General features: G+C 45.9%; 1 protein-coding gene and 1 pseudogene across 1 annotated transcript; both read right to left on the bottom strand.

The window, feature by feature from the left end:
* Positions 1 to 11,300: 11,300 nt before the first annotated feature.
* On the bottom strand, positions 11,301 to 12,482 carry LOC136515260 (uncharacterized; annotated as a pseudogene).
* Positions 12,483 to 12,624: 142 nt separating this feature from the next.
* Positions 12,625 to 18,701, bottom strand: LOC136515234 (acyl-CoA-binding domain-containing protein 6-like). The gene is made up of 18 exons (XM_066508890.1): positions 18,324 to 18,701; positions 18,053 to 18,123; positions 17,584 to 17,647; positions 17,398 to 17,469; positions 17,075 to 17,275; positions 16,916 to 16,993; positions 16,251 to 16,361; positions 16,096 to 16,162; positions 15,936 to 15,997; positions 15,501 to 15,640; positions 14,807 to 14,933; positions 14,611 to 14,725; positions 14,284 to 14,372; positions 14,124 to 14,207; positions 13,892 to 14,050; positions 13,497 to 13,652; positions 13,102 to 13,161; positions 12,625 to 12,933 (listed from the first exon to the last, which is right to left on the bottom strand). Exons 1-18 carry the CDS (start codon positions 18,468 to 18,470, stop codon positions 12,757 to 12,759), a joined length of 1,980 nt encoding a protein of 659 aa, XP_066364987.1. The 5' UTR covers positions 18,471 to 18,701; the 3' UTR covers positions 12,625 to 12,756.
* Between the last annotated feature and the right edge of the window lie 22 nt (positions 18,702 to 18,723).

Here is an 18,723-nt window from a genome sequence, read left to right as displayed (position 1 = left end):
GCAGCAGGGCAAAACCCCCGCCGGCCCGCGACCTGCATCCAAAACCTTCTCAGAGAAAGAAACATCTCCAAATTAATACGCAGCAAGCTAATAAGCAGTAAGCACCCGAGGCATCGACCTTGGACGCGCGCGCAACCAGCTGCCAGCATGGAGGTGGACGGAGCGCCGGATCTGACCGACTTCATGAACGACTGGTTCTTCGGAACGGTCGGCGCGCGGCACAGTGGTGGCGGCGGCGGCAGCTACGACCTGACTGGCGAGAGCAGCAAGAGGCCAGCATCGCCAGCGGGGAACAAGAAGCAGGGGAAGAGCGGTGGCGGCGGCAGCAGCGCGAGCAAGCAAACGCAGGATTGGCTGGAGGAGGCGAGGAGGATGGTCGGGGCCGGATCACCGGGTCGGAAGGGCGTCGGGTCGCCGTCCAGGCAGCTGCCCAGGTTCGCCGGCGGATCTGGGACGGAGCCCTCGCCGACGCTCGACCGCCGGGACCCGATGTCGCGGTCCGCCATAAGGTAAAACTAGATCACTTTCATGCGCGTGCGCTCACGTAGGCTCACGTACTCCTTATTGTAGTCCTACGACGAAATGAGCTGGTCCGACAAGTTCGTTCGATGCACTAATGTATTACTCACTTTTCTATAACCACCACAACTGTTAGCCATTGCCTGGAGTTCCTGTGCAAAACATCGTTGGCTGGTCACGGGCAAGGTCGTTTCTAAATTGATTGGAGGAGTTTGGGTAGGATAATATGATTGTAAATTTAATAAAAAAATTATAGAAATATATATCCTATTGAATATAGTATCGTAGAATCAGACCCATTGATATCACAAATTTTAACAGCTATATGTCACGGGCTCACCGCTCACGACCCACACGTACTACTTGTAGAATTAGAAGCTTCACACAGTTAATGGTGCATTTGGATGACAGAAATATTTCGGATTCTCACACACTTTGTCCAGTGAAGCTATTCTCCATGGAACCCATAAACCCACCCAAATATTGTTTAGTTCATTTCAAGGAGACTCTGGTCAATAGTCACACTTTTATCAATTCTTGCCAAGTGATTCTATTTCAGTAGAAAACATTTTTAAAGAGAATCTAAATCTTTTTTAGAAGAATCTAGATCCCTATCAAACTCACATTTAGATACTATAGTTTGGGTTCACATGTTCATTTCCGAGTACCTAGGATTGGATTCAGCTGCTTGGGTGAGCGCTCCAAACCAGGGCGATATCCAAACATACTTCGAGAGTTCTAGCGCTGTCCTGCTGCACGATTTTCTAAATATTATAAATTGAATATCCAGTCTTAAACATGCATCACAATCTTTTTTTTTTCAGAGTTATGCGCCACATTTTTTTTTGACCATGACAAATAACTTATGCTCTATCTTCAATATTTCTTTTAGAATGACACCTTCAATGGATTCGTAATAAAGGTCTTAGCTACACTCATACTCTCCTCATCCGCGTGTATTCAGATGAAAAATTATCAATCCACTTCGACGTACGTAAATTGAGATAATACGAATGCAGCCAAACAATCCTCCATGGGCCCGTTCGCGTGCCCTTAAACCCGGCTTGATCCGTTTTTTTTTTATCTGGTACAATATTTTTCTTTTACAAATTTTTCCAGATTTCTTTAAATTTCTCCAAACTAACGGGGCTCGTAAGGACGTCCTCAACAGTCCTAGACGGTTGCTAGTTAGAAGGGTATCCACGTAATCAAATAGGATAGCACACCAAATTTATTTTTCCAACAATTCACATTCTCCAAGGCAGTCTTATCTGCCACAGAGGCTGGCGCATGGAAGCACACGAGAGAGGAAGCATGCGGAGCAGCTGCTCACATGGTGGGGCCAGCACTCGGGAACCGTGCAATTGGCTAGCTATACTTGGCCATGCAGCCGGAGGCACGACGGCACAGCACGAAGCCCGCTTTTTTAGTCCGACACGAGCACGGCATGGCCCGGTGACATGCGGGCCCGGGCTGGCTCGACCCGAGGCAACAGGCCGTGCCTGGGCCGCTGCTCAGGCCCGTGGGCTGGCACGGCACGACCCGGCCTGAGTCAGCCGGCCCGGCAACGGCCCGATGCAAGCCATGGCCTGCTAAAAAGGCCAATCGCCCTAACCCTAAATCCCCCCTCCCAACGCATAGGCGTAGCCCCGTCCCCGTACCCGCGCCACACTCAGAGTCACGGACTCGTTTCCCACCTGCTCGCCACCTTGCCGCGGCCGCGCCCTGGAAGGCTGGAAGCACAGCCACCAATGGGGGGCTCCTCACCGCCGCGCGGGCGCACCTGGAAGCGCCGCCACCTGCGGGGGAATCGGCCTCGACCGCAGTGGCTTCCTCGAGAGCAAGCGCGCCGACCTAGGGGACGCCGACCCCGAGCTCTGCCCTGCTCCCTTCTCCGCTCACCCCGACGGATCCGGCGTCAAGCGCCCTGGCTACCTCCCCTTCGCCCGCGCAGCCCCCTCCCCACCAGGGCGAGCGCGCCGACGGCGGCCACCGCTTCCCGTGCGCCTCTTCCACCTTCTCCGCGCGCGGTGGCGTCTCCCTCGCGCGCCGCACGACATCCGCGGCCAGATTCGAACGGCGATGGGCGGATTCAAGCTCGCTAGCAACCACCGCCTCCTTACCTCCCCGCGCGGCCCCCACATCTAGCCTCCAGGGCTAACGCGCCGGCGGCGGCCGTCGCTCCCCGTGGCTGCCCTTGCCTCCTGCTCTCCCCTTCCCTCTCTCTGTGGGCCTCGGGCCAGCCTGGCATGCTTGGCAGGCTGTGCCTTCTCGGGCCGGCCCGGCCTGAAAAACGGCCTAGCAGGCCGTGCTTGGGCCCTTGGTCAGGCACGACGCCCGGCTGGGCACGGCCCGGGAGGCCCGCGTGCCGTGCCAGCCCAACATCCTCCGGGCCGTGCCGAGCCGGGCCGGCCCGATGGCCAAGTATACGGCTAGCTAGTTGGTCATCGCTAGCGAGGATGTATTTAGGGGCTGTTTGGTTCCTGCAGTAACTCCTAAAATTTCTGTCACATCGAATATTTGGATATATGCATGGAGTATTAAATATAGACTAATTACAAAACTAATTACATAACTTGTGACTAATTTGCGAGATGAATCTTTTAATCCTAATTAGTCTACGATTTGACAACATGGTGCTACAGTAAACATGTGCTAATGACAGATTAATTAGACTTAAAAAATTCATCTCAAAAATTAGTCTCCATCTATGTAATTGGTTTTGTAATTAATCTATATTTAATGCTCCTTATTAGTATCTAAACATTTGATGTGACATGAATTTTAGGAACGACTAAAGAACCAAACACCCCTTACGTTCTCTTCTCCACGTTGGCTTGTAGGATGACTCAGCCGGCTCCACGCTAGCCCGTTGGGGGCGTCCTAAGTGTGTAGCAGCGGAGCTAGGACAATTAAGGGGGTGTGGCAAAACCGTTTGAAAGAGCACATTTACGGAGGCGTTCGTCTTCCATTCGACATTAAGCACACCGAAAGTGAGCTGCATCAAATAGTTTCGCCGGACACACCCTAAGGGAGAACCCAAATAATCCACATTTTTCGTCCATGATCCAATAATAAGAACAAGTTTATAATACTTAGTCTATTTCATACAATAAGAGTTCTGAAAAATAAATTATTACAATACCAGGTTCAGAGTGCGGAAATTAAATAGCGGAATCAAAATGACATCTAACAATAAGATACAAGGATCCATTTGTGCCCACTAGAAGAATCATCCACACAAGTCACTCCTCAAGCTGCACCTGCAATATGGGTAAATAAATCCTGAGTACGCAATGTACTTGTAAGACTTACCTGACTAGAGGGAATAATTTCCCGACTCCAAGGGATATGATAGGCTTTATGGTTTGCTGGGTTTTTCTTTTTTTTGCAGAAAGCATTACTAATAGTAAATCCTTATGGTTGTATTTATTAGCATTCATGATTAGTTCATTAGCTAACCATTCTATGTAAGCACATGTTCTACTTTCAAGCATGAGTTGAGCAATCAGATTTATTCATCATCCTTTATCTTCTAGTTCTTACTACGGTGCTAGATCATAGCCATGTCGTACCGCATCACACGGTGATTCGTGAACCAATATATCCTAGCTAGGTACCCTGAAACACACGCCCCGCTTGTACCCCAGGCACATGCAAGACCAACCCACCACTCTCCTATCATGGGGTCCAGGTCCCCGTCTAAACTTGGACTCCAAGCCCCCGTACCCGAGTCCCGGACTCAGTACGGTGCTTAGACCTCCACCATCCCTGCCTCCAATCAGTAGGTCCGGAAAGAGCCGGAACCCATGACAAGAAAGTGACAAAGTCTTTCCGCTCCCATAAGCAAGTATGTGCTCAGGATAAAAAGTCTGTGACCTGAATACCATCCACGGCAACAGACGGTCCTTAACCGACACGGACAGGGAAAATAGTATAATCAAGCTATGCCCCGTTGGCCGCGGTACACAACCTATTACACCCACCAATACCCGTACCATATCTCTACCCGGTCTCCAATTTCCTTTTACCATTTTATTTTGAGAGCAGTAATAATAATCACCTACTTTGAGTAACGGCAGATTACTCATGCTACCGAAAAAAACTTAAGCATAACAGCTACTCGACCTAAGCTAGTAGGACTCATAGATAGGTATATCTATACATGTAGTTTTAACAATAAGCCTGTAACATAAATGCATATCACATATATATATATATCCAATGGTTATTCAAAATAAGGGTTATGCACCGAGTCTTGCCTTGGGCTGGCGGGTGGTCAGCTATGTCAGACGTCAGTGGCTCCGAGGCTCCCTCCTGTATGAAGACCTTCTCCTCGTACTCAATCATCTCCTCGTGCTCCTGCTTGCTCGCGGTCACGAACTCTACCAACTCGTTATCTACATGCATAAAATGATAATGCAACACTTAGTAATACGGCAACAACAACTCTTAAAATAAAAATACATCTTTCAAGCTACTAAGCTAACTTTAATGACTAAGACGCTAAGTTACCTATTATTCCCACTAAACAGGTATGAAACCTTTCAAACATTATCTTAGCAACTAAAGGCATCCTTATTCTTATTATCGATTTAATATATATACTAAAACAAGGAGTACTTATCTACCATATTTCTAAACATATTCTAAGGCTATAAAAATTACAGTGAGCACATAATAATCTAATGAATCTACTGTAAAAATTTCATGGCCAAAGCTTTTACCAATTTGCCACAAAAAATCCTACAATATTAATCTAAATAATTCTAAACATTCTCAAATGAATTAATAAGCCTTAGCATCAACTCATACCTACATAATCTAATCATACCATCTGATAGACAATATTTTTAGGAGCCTAACAAAATTTATCTCACAATTTTTGGACACCCAAGTGAATTGATATTAATTTCCAAAGTTTAGCTTAGAATGTAAAATATAAAACTATTTCTATTTTCTTAGGAAAAAGAAAAGGCAATTCGGCCTCGCGGCCCACGACGGCGCGACCCGTGCGGACGCGGCCCACACGCACTGACGCATTTGCACAGAAGTCCCCGCGCTTAAATGAAATCACGCGGCCACTATGCGCGCTATTCATGCAGTCAGCAATCATGCACTAATGACACAGTAATAATTCTCCTTCACATCAGGGAGGTCCCTGGCCACCCCTGCGAGTGCTAGCGCGGCAGACGCGGCACTAGACGACCACGCTGGCCAACCGAGACCCGCCCCAGCCTAGCTAGTGGGCCGACCTGCACCTACAGCCCTAGTGCCTACACTAGCCGAAGCTACGGTGATGGTTCGATCACCCTAGAACACCGCACAGCTACTGGCTAGCACGAGAGCATCACTAGCTTACCCTAGTCATGGCTACGGTGATGGTTCGGTCAGAGATACCCCGAGCAGGGCTAGCCATGTGCGGCTGGCAGGAGGCGGCGGCGCTCCGTGACGGTGTGGCCGCGTCAGCAACACCAACGAGGCGGTAGAGGTGCAAGTGAGGCGCACAGGGTGTAGTGGAGGTGGAGGCAAAGCTTGCGATGCGATTGGTTTAACGTGAGAGGCTCTGGTATGGATGAACGCTCTCGGCATTTGCCGATGCGGCCTTAGAGGCCCGGCGGCGAGCGACTCCAAAATTGAAGCTCGTCGTGACGCGAGTCAAGACAGGGTAGGGTCAGGTGGCTAGATGACTCATAGGTGGAGCCAGAGGTGCATCGACAGTCAGCAACCTTCGTTAGTCAGTGGTCTTCGACAGTCACCAACCTTCGTTAGTCATGGTCTTCACCAGTCCGTAACCTTCATCTATAATTGACTATTATTAGTCAGTAGCCTTCGTCAGTCAGTGGTCTTCGATAGTCAGCGGCCTTGGTCACTTATGGACTTCATCAGTCGGTGGCCCTCATCTATAATTGGCAATTATCAGTCAGTAGACTTCGTCAATTATTGGCCTTCATCATCTGTTAGTGGACTTCATCTATTATTGGTTCTTAGCTGTCTTCATCACTTATTGGCCTTCGTCAGTCAGCGACCTTTGTTAGTTAGCAGTCTTAGTTAGTCATTGGCCTTCATCAATCAGCAACCTTAACTAGTCAGCGGCCTCCATCAGCAATAGACCTTCGGTGGCGACTAAACCCTTGAACCCTCTAACGCTAACATTTTCCTCTTTTTTGCAGGTCATATCGTTTATTTTTTCTGTTCGAATTTTTATAATATGCATTATCCCGATGTTATTTGATCTAACCTTCATAGGAAGCTAGTACTTTTTATATTCACTGCTACAAATCATATATATGCCCATGTAGGTTATTAAATGGGAGCCTTCGCTAGCCATATAAAACTATAATCCTCCCATTCAAGAGCATTACTCTTCATGTGCAGAGCTTGACATTTGTTCAAGCATAACTATCATTTTTTGCAGGATGCACAATGAGTTTACACCTTTTAAATATTTTTGCGTAAATGCTTTCATTCTCATCATCGTATACATACATACATTGTATAAGTACATTGCACTGCAGGGCCCAGGCCACCTGGAAGAAGTCCCAAGAATACACGGGCACTAGGACTCTATGCATCAAAATCCTAGAAGAAGTCCTGAACCAACACAGGCACCAGGTCACGAAGCTAAGGCTTTCATGCTACCTTCACATATCATATAAATGACTAACCGTCTTTTGCAGTAAGTAGAAAGCCAGTGTCTTTCTGAGTGTCAAAAGACTTATAAGCAAGTCGATATTCGACAAAGCTATAACGCACAAACTTAGTCCCTAGAAAATACAGGGGATCAACTCAGGTGCATTTTCACACGACTTCTCCGGCCTTCAACACACGGCGTCGGCATCTTCATCCGTATCGCCTTTGCCAAGCTCTTCGGCACGATTGTGGCGGCGATATGCTACGCGTGGATGCTGCCAAGCAAGGGGGATGGCCACACAGTAGTGCCGGTGCTGAACATGCGCCGGAGCAGGATGGCTAGGTACAGGCAGGCGGCTTGGCTCCTGTATCACGTTGGGGTTGACGCCTCCGCGCTGCTCTTCGCCGATGAGGTACATCATGTGATCTTAAGCTCTGTTCGCTTGGCTTATAAGTTCGTACTTTTTTAGCCAACCAACAGTGTTTTTTCTCACCGCAAATCAGTCGACAATACTTTCAGCCATGGCTTATCAGTCAAGCGAATAGAGCATTAATGCGCATACACTCTGCCTCTTTAAGACATGAATGGCGATGGCTGGCGTACGGTATGGAGTTAGTTTCAAACAGATTCGACAACTGTCTTGGTCCCAGAGTTATTTGAGGCAGAGGCAGAGGCAAGGGCGCAAGGCAACAAGGATGGAGTATATACAGCAACACATTTCAGTCATGTCATGTGGGTGTCCTCATTTTTTTAGATGAAAGGTTTCCCCTGCTTTATTGGATAAAGCATTCAAAAACGTTTAAGCACAGCGTATTGGCGCGCCCGCCAACGTTTACGGCAAGTTCTTAGAAACACGGCCTAAAGGCCCATAGCCATATGAATGTTTTTCGGGACCGAACGCAAATTAAGATTGTCTTCTAGCAGATTAGGCGGCATCACATCGGTAGAGTCCTGCTCCGCTTCCTATCCCAAAGACTGAGAATCCAACATCTCCCGACTGGCTTGGTGCTTGGTCCGGTTACTCACTGTTTGGGAGTCCGGATCGCCAGTCCGAGCACACGAGCAAGTGGTCTACGCGCGGCAACGGTCGAGTTCAAATTCTGAGCTGACGTGGTGTAACATGATTCGTCGACGGGAGGATCCGGACCATGGTCCGGTTGGTGAGTCTGGATTCCCCGAGAGTGCATAACGGTTTGGAAATTTTAGGGGGGCTTTAAATAGACCTTGATCGGTTGTTTCTCACCCTCTTGGCTATTTGCATTACTTGCACTCATTCTAGAGCTAAGAAACACCACTCCCACTCCACTCTCTTGATTGCTAATCATCATGTGAGTTTGGGAGAGCATCCAAGTGCTTGTGCTTGTGTGATTTGCATCTAGTGGCACTTGTGATTGCATCGCTGTGGTTTTCTTGTTACTCTTGGTGTTTACTGACACCTAGATGGCTTGGACAGCGAGGAGGAGCTTAGCACGAGTTGGTGATTGTTCATGGCCATTTTTTGGTTGATTGTGAGGGGTGTTGCACCTTCCCTGGCGAAGAGCCAAAGGTAGCTCTAATACATTGCTCATGACATTGAGTTATCTCACTTGTGGTAGGTGCTTGGTGCACACTTGGAGGGTTTGGCTTGTCACGCCAATTAGCGCCCGCACCACCAAGTGTTGGTCAACACAACGGGGACTAGCTTGCTGGCAAGCAAGTGAACCTCGGGAGAAAAATCGATTGTCATCTTGTCTCCCTTATTGATTGGAATTCTTGGTATTCATCTTGATTGGATCATCTCACTTGCCCAGTGGTGGTATACCTTTCTATCTCAATTACGTTCTTGCAAACTAGTTGTACTTAGCTCTTTAGTGTAATTAGTCTTGAGGGCAAGCTTTTACTTGTGTAGTGATTAGTGTGTCTCTTTTGTTAGTTTTTGAGAGCACACTAATTTAGTGTAGTGACATAGCCTATTGTGTGTGCTAGAGATCATACTCACTAGAATTGTGGATAGGAGGCTTGCATCCCTTGTAGAGCTAGTGCCAAACTTGCTAAAGCCATTTGTTGTACTAACCTTTTCATTCAAGTGTTGTTGTAGAAAATTTTTATAGGCTATTTACAACTCTAGCCATTTAGGACCTTTCAACTGTTCTTCACCATATCAGGGGTCAGCTTCCCATCTAGAGCTAAGTTGCTAAGTGATACAACAAGCGTGTTCTAGCTGTCCGGCAATGAGCTTAACAACAGCAGTGCCTGCACCTTATCATCAAGATTTATCTTCATTGATGTCAGCTGATTTATGTGGCCTTGGAAGACATTTAAGTGTTCAATAACACTGCTGCCATCTCGATACTCTAGCTTCGCAAGTTGCTTTATCACCGAGGCTTTGTTAACTGCTGTCTTCCGCTCATACATAGACTTCAATTTCTACCACAACTCAAACGCAACTTTATCATTAGCAACATGGTGAAAAATAGTATGGCTGATGTGTAAACGGATCAAACCTACTGCCTTCCGATTCAATACTCTCCATTCTTCTTCCGTGACTCCGGTGGGTATCTTATCTTTCATGATTGGCTCATACAAATCCTTGCAATAAAGCAGGTCTTCCATCATGGGCTTCCATAGAGCATAATTTGAAGCATCAAGCTTGATCATGCCACTTGTAGTGTTGCTGTCCTCCATTGCCAAAGTGAGAGATATCACCTCCAACAATTAATTACGGCTTTGATATCAGTTTATGTTGGGATAACCACACTAACACAACCGTTAATGACAGCGGAAGCGCTTAATTTCATCACAATGCGAAATCAGCCCAGGTCATCACCTATTTACGGAAGGAAACATATGCATCACACACATATATGGAGGAAATAGCAGTAGTCACAACTGGTCCCAATCAGTTGTTATCACATCAACCTAGTGGCAGCTGATCGCAGCTGATTGCAACTGATCACAACAACACCAACAGCAGGCTCAACTAGTTGTAGCTGCTCAGTTTCAACTGCAGTCGCAACTAGTTGCAACCAGAATCGCAGAAATAACATGACACCAGATTTAACGTGGAAAACCCCCAAATCGGGGTAAAAACCACGGGACCAAGCTAGTCAAATCTTCTTCCACTATATGCTCATGTGATTACAACAAGTTTATCTCTAGATAGCACTAGAGGCAACCATATATCAAGATATAGCAAATCTTGGACAACAACAATAAGATTTGGGGTTGCTACTTAGGAAGTGGAAAGACCTCACCAATGATGATGGAACTTGGATTAGAGGCACCAAGGAAGTGGATCTGATGCTTCACAACCTTGAAGATGAATCCTTCTTGATCTATTGCAAGATCTCCTGTCTAATCTCACTCTTCTCCCTCTCTTTCTTTTTCTCTTGTTTTCTTCCCTTCTCACACACAAGGAGCAGGGCTGAACTGGAGCTGCTCTGTACTGCTTCCATGGAGTCCAGAGACTTTCTATGCTTCTCTTGTAAGTCAAGAGACAAAAACACTAGATGCACACAAGGTTGATCCATTTCCTTGAGCTGCACCTATGACATGTGGGCATGCTCACTAGGAGCATTTACTCTCCTCACCATCCACTCATGAGGAGGATTTTCCAATAGTGGTTCCGTTCGGCTGGCAGAATTTTAGCTGAAACTGGCTGAAAAAGATTGTTCCGGCTGAATTGTCGTGAGAAAAACATTGGTTCGACTGAAAAAAGAAGCCGAACAAACCGAATATGGAGTAAGCCGAACAGGGCCACTGTGGTTGTGTTCCTTGAGCTTATATGATCAATGGCACACATTATGCTACAATCAGTCAGTATTCAGGGATTTGTGCCCCTATCTGCGGGTTCCTCGTTCTTGAACGGAGCAAAAATTAAAGAAATTAGGAGGATTGAGATAAATGAGAAAGATCCTTTTTTTTTTAAGAATTCAAGAGTACTCCATGGAGGGACCAGCTCTTAGCTGGAGTTTCCCAGGATAAATCAGCATGAATGCATGATTGGGAAAGGCAATGCCATTGCGAATCCTGCCTGTCATGTTTCTCAATCAGGACCAGCCTGTTCCTAATCCCCAGGACAGGACGATCCTGTGCCCCTCCAGTCCAATCCTCCATGTGCACAACACACTCCCACGCATAGTCCCATGGGAAGGATTAAGGAAGGAAGGAAAGAGAAAATGGCCCCAATCATTCATTTCGCATACACTTCCATGTCCCAATAATCCATTAGTATTACATGATATGAATTATTGGTTCATAACATGGTCAGGTGTCCACTGTAATGTAGCAACCAGCTAGTGTAGAGGAACAGGAATCCTAGCAGCTCACTCAAGTTTCCATGCGTACAGAAACAGGCAGAAATCAGAGTACTCATCAGTGTGGAGGTCCGCAGCGGCAGTGGACAGCAGCGGCTCGGGCTTTGAAGATGAACAGTGCGTTCCTCATCTCGGTGCCAAAGAGCCAGTCGTGCGCGTCCCAGACTCCCAGTACACCTGCACCTTGAGGTGGTTGAGGGAGATGCACTCGTTGCCACTGAACTTCCACTGCAGGTGCCTGACGAGGACGTTGACGGAGCCGTCGATCTTGATGACCATGTCGACGTCGACGCCGACGCCGGCGCCGCTGAGGTTGCTGCTGCTGCACTCGATGCTGATGTCGTGCAGCTTGCCCCTGTCGTGGAACCTGGCCTTGGTGAGGAACCGCTTCTTGCTGAAGACGTGCTCCTTGCACATCAGGACGGCGTCCCGCAGCGACGGCCGCGACTCGGTGCGCCGGAACGCCTCCTTCTTGAGGTTGCCGAGGAGGAGGACGACCTCGTCGTCCGACACCACAGCGACGTAGTAGTCGGACAGCGGCTCGGGCTCGTCGGAGTACCTCGCGCTCCGGAGGTCCCAGACGACATCGACGGCCCTGCCGTCGACGTGGAACTGCTTGGCGCCGTACTTGCGCCAGAAGTGCCACGGCTGCATCTCCACCTTGCAGGCGGTGCTGCAGCCCTGCTTGGAGGACGCGCCACCGTCGGCGCCGTCGCCCCGCTCCCTGCTGCCGCCGCCGCCGCTCCCGCTCTTGTCCTTGCCGCCGCCCGCCGCCCCTTCGATGGACACGGACAGGCCGTGGGTAAGCAGGTTCCTGCACCACGTCACCGTCACCAGGCGGTCCTGGCCGGCGATCCCCGCGCGGTAGACCAGCGTCGCCGCGCCCTGCCCGGACCTGGTGGCCGCCGCGGACGCCGGGACGTCCGGGAGCTTCTCGCCCGCCGAGAAACACGAAGGGACCGAGAACAAGTCCTGCATCATGTCGATGCTGTGGCTGGCTTTTGGTGGTGGAACACACAATGCGATCCTAGCTATCTATCTATCTGATCGATCAAGGTATATATGCACCGGACTGGACCCTGAGAATGAGGTCGACAGGGTGGCTGAAGGAAGAAGAAGGCAAGCTTGCTAATTGCTATACATATAGGGATAACGATTTTCTATAAGAACACAATATAACGATCGCCAGAGCACCTTATTCTGTGTGGTCAAAATGAACACGAATGCCATAAGTGACAAAAAATTGTAGAGAATGTCAAATGATATATAATGTTACAAGTAAAATATATGAATCACGGCCTGTACGAACTAAACTGCTGGTGGTGGGCTTCCAGCAAGCCAACCCCACATGCCACCAGAACTTTGCCTCTGCTTTGCGTCCAGCGCTGCTTGCTCAGAAGCGGCTTTCTGTCGCCGAAGCAGTTCGACCTCCTTTTCCAACGCATCCATACTCTGAAGCTTTTGTCGAAGTTCCGCAACATCGACCTGAGGCATTTTGGAAATTTAAGTATGATCAGAGCAGAATAAGACAATGATGTCCAGATAAGATATTTGTTGAGCGATCTACTGGAGAAATGGGGGGCTATGTTGTGTTGGGAATAATGTACAACTTGTCATTTGTAGTGATTGGTGAAACAAAACGCCAGCATGTACCTCAAGTTTGAAACATCTGGATTGCTCAGAAGCAAGTTGGCCACGGACAGCTTGAAGTTCCTATACAAGGTAAATGGAAAAGGTATTATAGAATAGTGCACAACAGTTTAACTTCCAAATCACTTGCTCAGATTGCGTTCAATATGCCAGTATGTGACAAGCACATGATGTTAACATCATTTAGCAATGAATAACCCATATAAACATTCAACACAACGAATGCTTGATCTAAACATTAGCAGAATGTAGTTTAAAAGTAGCATCAGACCTCAGTATACTTCTAAACATAGCGGGTGTAGTATTTTAAAGAGACGGTTAATTAGAAGCTTAAATGAATGCGCATGATCAAAGAAAAAAAAAACTAGTAAAACATAAGGTAAGAAAAGATGACTTGCCTTTGTCAGCTCTGCATTTCTGGTCTCTGCTTGAGCAATGTCTTCTTTAAGTTGCACAGTTTGCAGCTGTTCCCTGCTAAGTGTTGCTTCTAGTTCCTCTTTCTGAGCTTTAAGATCTGCTATAAGCTGTTCACTTGCTTCATCATTTCTGTTATTCTGGAATTCAGAACAGCACAAGGCAAAAGAAGGATCTTGTGAGTATCCTGTAACTTGGATCATCATCATTGGTAACAGCAACCACCATCATGAACTTTGTAACAGACAAATTCTATTGTTAATACTTGTAGCACTATTAGCTGCATTGTCTTCCTTGCAGAATTTCGATTGGTACCAAATATGGACACATGTCATATACTTCTAGCCAACAAAGAAAAGTATCCTGGGCAGGAAATTACCAGGTCAGAATCGGCACTGTCCATGGCAATCTCCCGTATCTTCCCATCTTGAGAAATTTCAGCCTCAGGTTCTATGACCCTAGATGTAGTATCTGAGACAGTTTCTTCTTTTACGGTTGACTGCGAATCTGATTTCAGGCTGAGTTTAAGAGTGTAAACCTGCTCATCATAGAGAAAAGATGTTGGTAGAAGTTAATTCCATGAATGAAAATAAGATTTGAATGGCAATTACCTCGTTGCTGTATCGTCCATTGTATCCTCCAAAAGAGATGAGATAATCATAACCACTGTAATTGCTATGCACTAAAGTCATGCCCTAGAAATACCAAATTTCAAATATTAGCAGCCAAGAAAAATCATCTTAATCACTGCATGCTGCTCAAGAGATATACCTCACTGGCAAGGGGAACACGTCCTTCCACAGTGCTAACAACTGACCATGTTAGAGTTGACATGTTAAGCACAAGTGTTTCAGAAACACCTGTAGAGGTGAGTGTATTAGTTATGCTTGACATAAAAATGCAAAGAAAAATATCATGGGCCACTGTGTGGGTATGTTGAGATTGGGTGGAATCCCAACACATCCAAACAAGGTCTCATTGGTACAAGCTCTCAGGAGGCAAAATGTACTAGTAACATGTTCACACAAATTGAACTCCACAATGACCACACAGTAGTTATCAACAAGCATGTTAACATAATAAGTTAAGACATCTTACCACTTTTATTATTGCCACCCCCAACTATGTACCAGTTCTCACCAACAGTTGCTCCTGCATGGCCAGCTCTTGGGCTTGGAGTCAGACCTTGTTGTTTGGGTCTTGACCACTCCATCTGTAATTTCCAACAAAAAAAATTTAGTAGTCAAAGATAGCACAAAAAACCTTGGAGTTCCAGAAAGAAAAAAGTTTGTACCGTCTGCAAATCAAGGACATGTAGGTCATTGAAACATGTTGCATGAGACCCCCCACCAAAAATTAAAAGATAGCGGTCAGCATGGCAAGCAGCAGCATGATCTGACCTTGGAGAAGGAGGAGTGCCTCTAAAACACAAAACCAACATCGCGATGAGCTAAATTCAAAATATAGTAATACAATGTTCAGCTTAAAAAAAAATCACTCTGTTTTCAGAACATGTGCATAAACTGACCTAATGCGATTATGACACATAATGGAAGTTTAGAAACATGCTCCCTTTTACTATGACAATATGTTTAAGGCTTTTATGCTATCAATATTCGTTTCCCCTTTTGTGCCAGTATATAAAAGCTAGTTAATATTTCCATCGGTCAAGAATCGATCGAGTCAAACTGCAAAACTCCATAGCAGCAAAGTGGTGCAAACTATGTTGAAGAGAAATTACTGAGAAGTGTTAACCTAAGATTTCCTAGTCCTACATGGTCAGAAAAGCATCTCATTAACCAAAGAAAGCTTCTTAACTCTACCATATATGTGTGACAGTTAACATGCATCCCAATTATGTTGGGGACCAGTTCAAAGTAATATTTTAAGCACACATAGCAAAGATACATGAAAGCTAACAGCGTTTTTCTTCTTCTCACTAGGTGAACAACTGTGCATTAAAGGGCCATCAAGGTTGCTGTACTTACATTGCATCCACATCATCCCATGTCATGGTTTCAAGATCAAGGATGTGCAAGTCATTCAAGAGACACCGTTTTGCATCTTCACCACCAAACAAAACTAGTGTCGTTCCAACAAGAGTCACTGTTTGACCTCCACGTGAAACCTGCAGCAGATGAAACTTATATAAGCAAATGCACTTTCCTGCATATAACTGGGTAACTAATACCAAAGCAATTGAGCAATGTTATGTGGCACAATTTCTTTATTAGTCATTTCAAAATACAGACTCTAAGCTAAAATCAAGTACAGATGGAACTATAGAAGAAACCATCTGAGTAAGTGCACCAAAACAAAGATGTACATGCTCAAACATAAGATTAGCGGAACAAAAGAAATCATAACAAGAACTGGCCCTCTTAGTTCAGAGTTACAATAACCGATTGAAGAAAAATGATTACCGGTGGTTTCCCGTAAGTCTTGACAATCGACCAGGTACAAGTATGCGGATCAAATTCCTTCACTAGAATAAAACCACCAGAAACAACAGCAGAACAAATTAATGTATGACATAATAAGTAGAAGAGGTACCAAAATAGATTAAAACTGATTTTATCAAACCTGTAATGCCTTCAGATGGATCTTTTGTATGCCCGGCAATAGATAAAAATTTGTTGCCCCATGAAATCTACAAAATGGTACAGAATAAAAAGGCAACTGCCATTAACTACTGGATTCAAGATAAATGACTATGCAACAGTTGTGCAGAAGTTTACCAAAGAATGACCAGCACATGGAGCAATTTGTGTGGTTTTAGTGGAATCAGCAGATTCTGCTTGCAATTTGGCATCAACCTTGGACCAGGTCAAACTCTTCAGATCCAAAGCCTATTTTGGTATAAATTACGAAAAAGAAAAATCATTCATTAGATCAACAATATTTCATGCTGACCTGCTTTCAGGTGACATTTGAATTGCCAGTGCATTTAAACGAATTTGTTTTCCCTCCCCTTGAAACTCCTCTTTCTCACTCCTAATATTATCTTAACAATTTTGGCTAAATAATTAAAATGCAGGAAATATCCAAAAATACATAGATTTGTTTGCAATATTCTGGGGAAATAGCAATTATCTCTTTGCATAAGAGTCCAATAGCCCAACTTTGGCATAAGGAAACACATTGAAGACTCAAATTGTGGCAAGAAACACACTTTGACACCACACTAATATAAGGAAAAGGTCAAGGTTAAGGATCATGAACACAAATGGACAATTAACCCAGACAGTGTATGCAATAAGGCAGTCTGTTTAAAGATGGTTTGATCAAAAGCAGTAGAACAGCATATGCTTACAGAGTCACATGCTTCCAAGTCATAGCTAACACTAATAACTTAGGATGCATACATATGGTGTTAGGGATTGTTTTATTCAACTTCACGTACCTGAAGGTCACTAAGGTAATGTCCATTATGGTTTCCACCAAATATATACATCTTATTTTGCAAAACAGCTGCTCCATGCTACAGAAACCAAACTTCTCATTAATGCTACAAAAGTAAATAGAGAAAAACGATGGAAGAGGAATGAAGTATCTGGTGCACCTCATAACGAGGCTTCGGACGGAGACCACTGACAGATAATGGAGTCCACTCATCATGAGAACTAACAGTACTAAGGCCTTCCAGAATAACATCTTTGTCCTGAGTCTCCACAGAACTTCCATTTTCAGAAATGATTTTTGGTTCTGGAATTGATGTTCCATTTGTTGAAGCCGGTACACTCTGTGGCTCGTCTTTTGGTTTCTAACAAAAAGAAACACAGATGGATAATTTGATAAACCTGCTAAGAAAAAAAAACTAGAGAACTAGACATTGGGACGGTGCACTAAATGATAAGACCAACAGTGAACAATAGCATGACTTACATGCATCTGAATATCTACAACAGGCTCAGGGTTGAACTCAGGGACCCTAGAGTACCATCCAGGATCTTCTTCCTGCCAGAATACCAATACATCTATCAAATCTATTTGCACAGCCCCAACTTGCTTGGGACTAAAAGTCTTTATTGTTATTGCACACACTGAACAATATCATGTAATTATTCATACCTCTAAGATTTTGACAAAAAGACGCATCGCCTCCGCTGAAGGCATGCTTCCAAGCCCATGCCAGCTAAAAACACAAAATGATATAATCGATAAGTACCGTTTTCAGAATACACACTTCAACGTACAGTATTTATTTTCTGGGTATTTCCCACTATCAGCCCTCCAGTCTAACTATCCATAATCTAAATTACATGAGTATCATGGTTATTGCAGCATAAGCATCTCATTTTCTATCTTCTGGCTGGGGACCAAATCACATTTCAAATTTGGGCAAATCAATAAAATAAGCCGACAGTACATGAGAATGAACTACTCAACTCGCTGCTAGCGTGTAGACACAATTCAAGTTTTAAGAAAATCACTGAGGTTTCACTTTTTCATCATTGATAAAGAAGAACCTGCACAGAAGTTGGATCGTACTGTGACTGTGGCAAAGTGAAGTTTGATTGCAGTTTCTAGTGGTACTAACCTCGTCCATTTGCTCTGCTCCACGGGGTTCCACGCTCTTGGCTTGGGCACATTGCATGGCCCAACCGTGGCCTGGATCAAAACGAAACCCAAAATCACCAACCGAATTGCGATCATCAACCAAAGCAAATCTCTCCCGAGGGACGAAGAAGAGCAACACAATTTAATCACAACCAACACAAATTCGGCCTATCTCACGCTAGATCCACGCAATTTCACCCCCACACCCGAATTAATCGCAAAATGATAAAAAACAACGTCCGACGCGTCACCTGCTGGTGCAGGCCGTAGAGGAGGAGGGCGACGTCGTTCTGGAAGCGAGAGATAGCTGCGGAGGAGGTGGCCCCGCCGGCTCCGAACCCAGCGTAGGCCGCGGCGGCGTAGAAGCGGTCAGGGTAGGCGAGTCCGGAGCTCGCCATGGCCGGCGCTGCGCCCTAGATCTCCGCCCGGATCTCGCCTGCGCACCGGGCAACCGGCGCGAGACGGCGGGTAGGGTTTACTCCTCCGCCGGACCGCAGCTCTTCTTCTTCTTCGCCGTCGTGCTGGAAATGGAAATCTGCAGAGTGAACTCGCGCCGAGATCTGGAGGGAGGGAGACGGCGAGCCGACGCTGGCCTCGTTCCTACGCGGGCGACGCTTTAACGCTCCCCGCCGAGGTGGCCGTAGAATGGAA

The sequence above is a fragment of the Miscanthus floridulus genome, chromosome 2 (assembly GCF_019320115.1).
Source record: "Miscanthus floridulus cultivar M001 chromosome 2, ASM1932011v1, whole genome shotgun sequence".
NCBI lineage: Eukaryota > Viridiplantae > Streptophyta > Magnoliopsida > Poales > Poaceae > Miscanthus > Miscanthus floridulus.
This window is presented reverse-complemented; position numbering and strand designations above follow the sequence as displayed.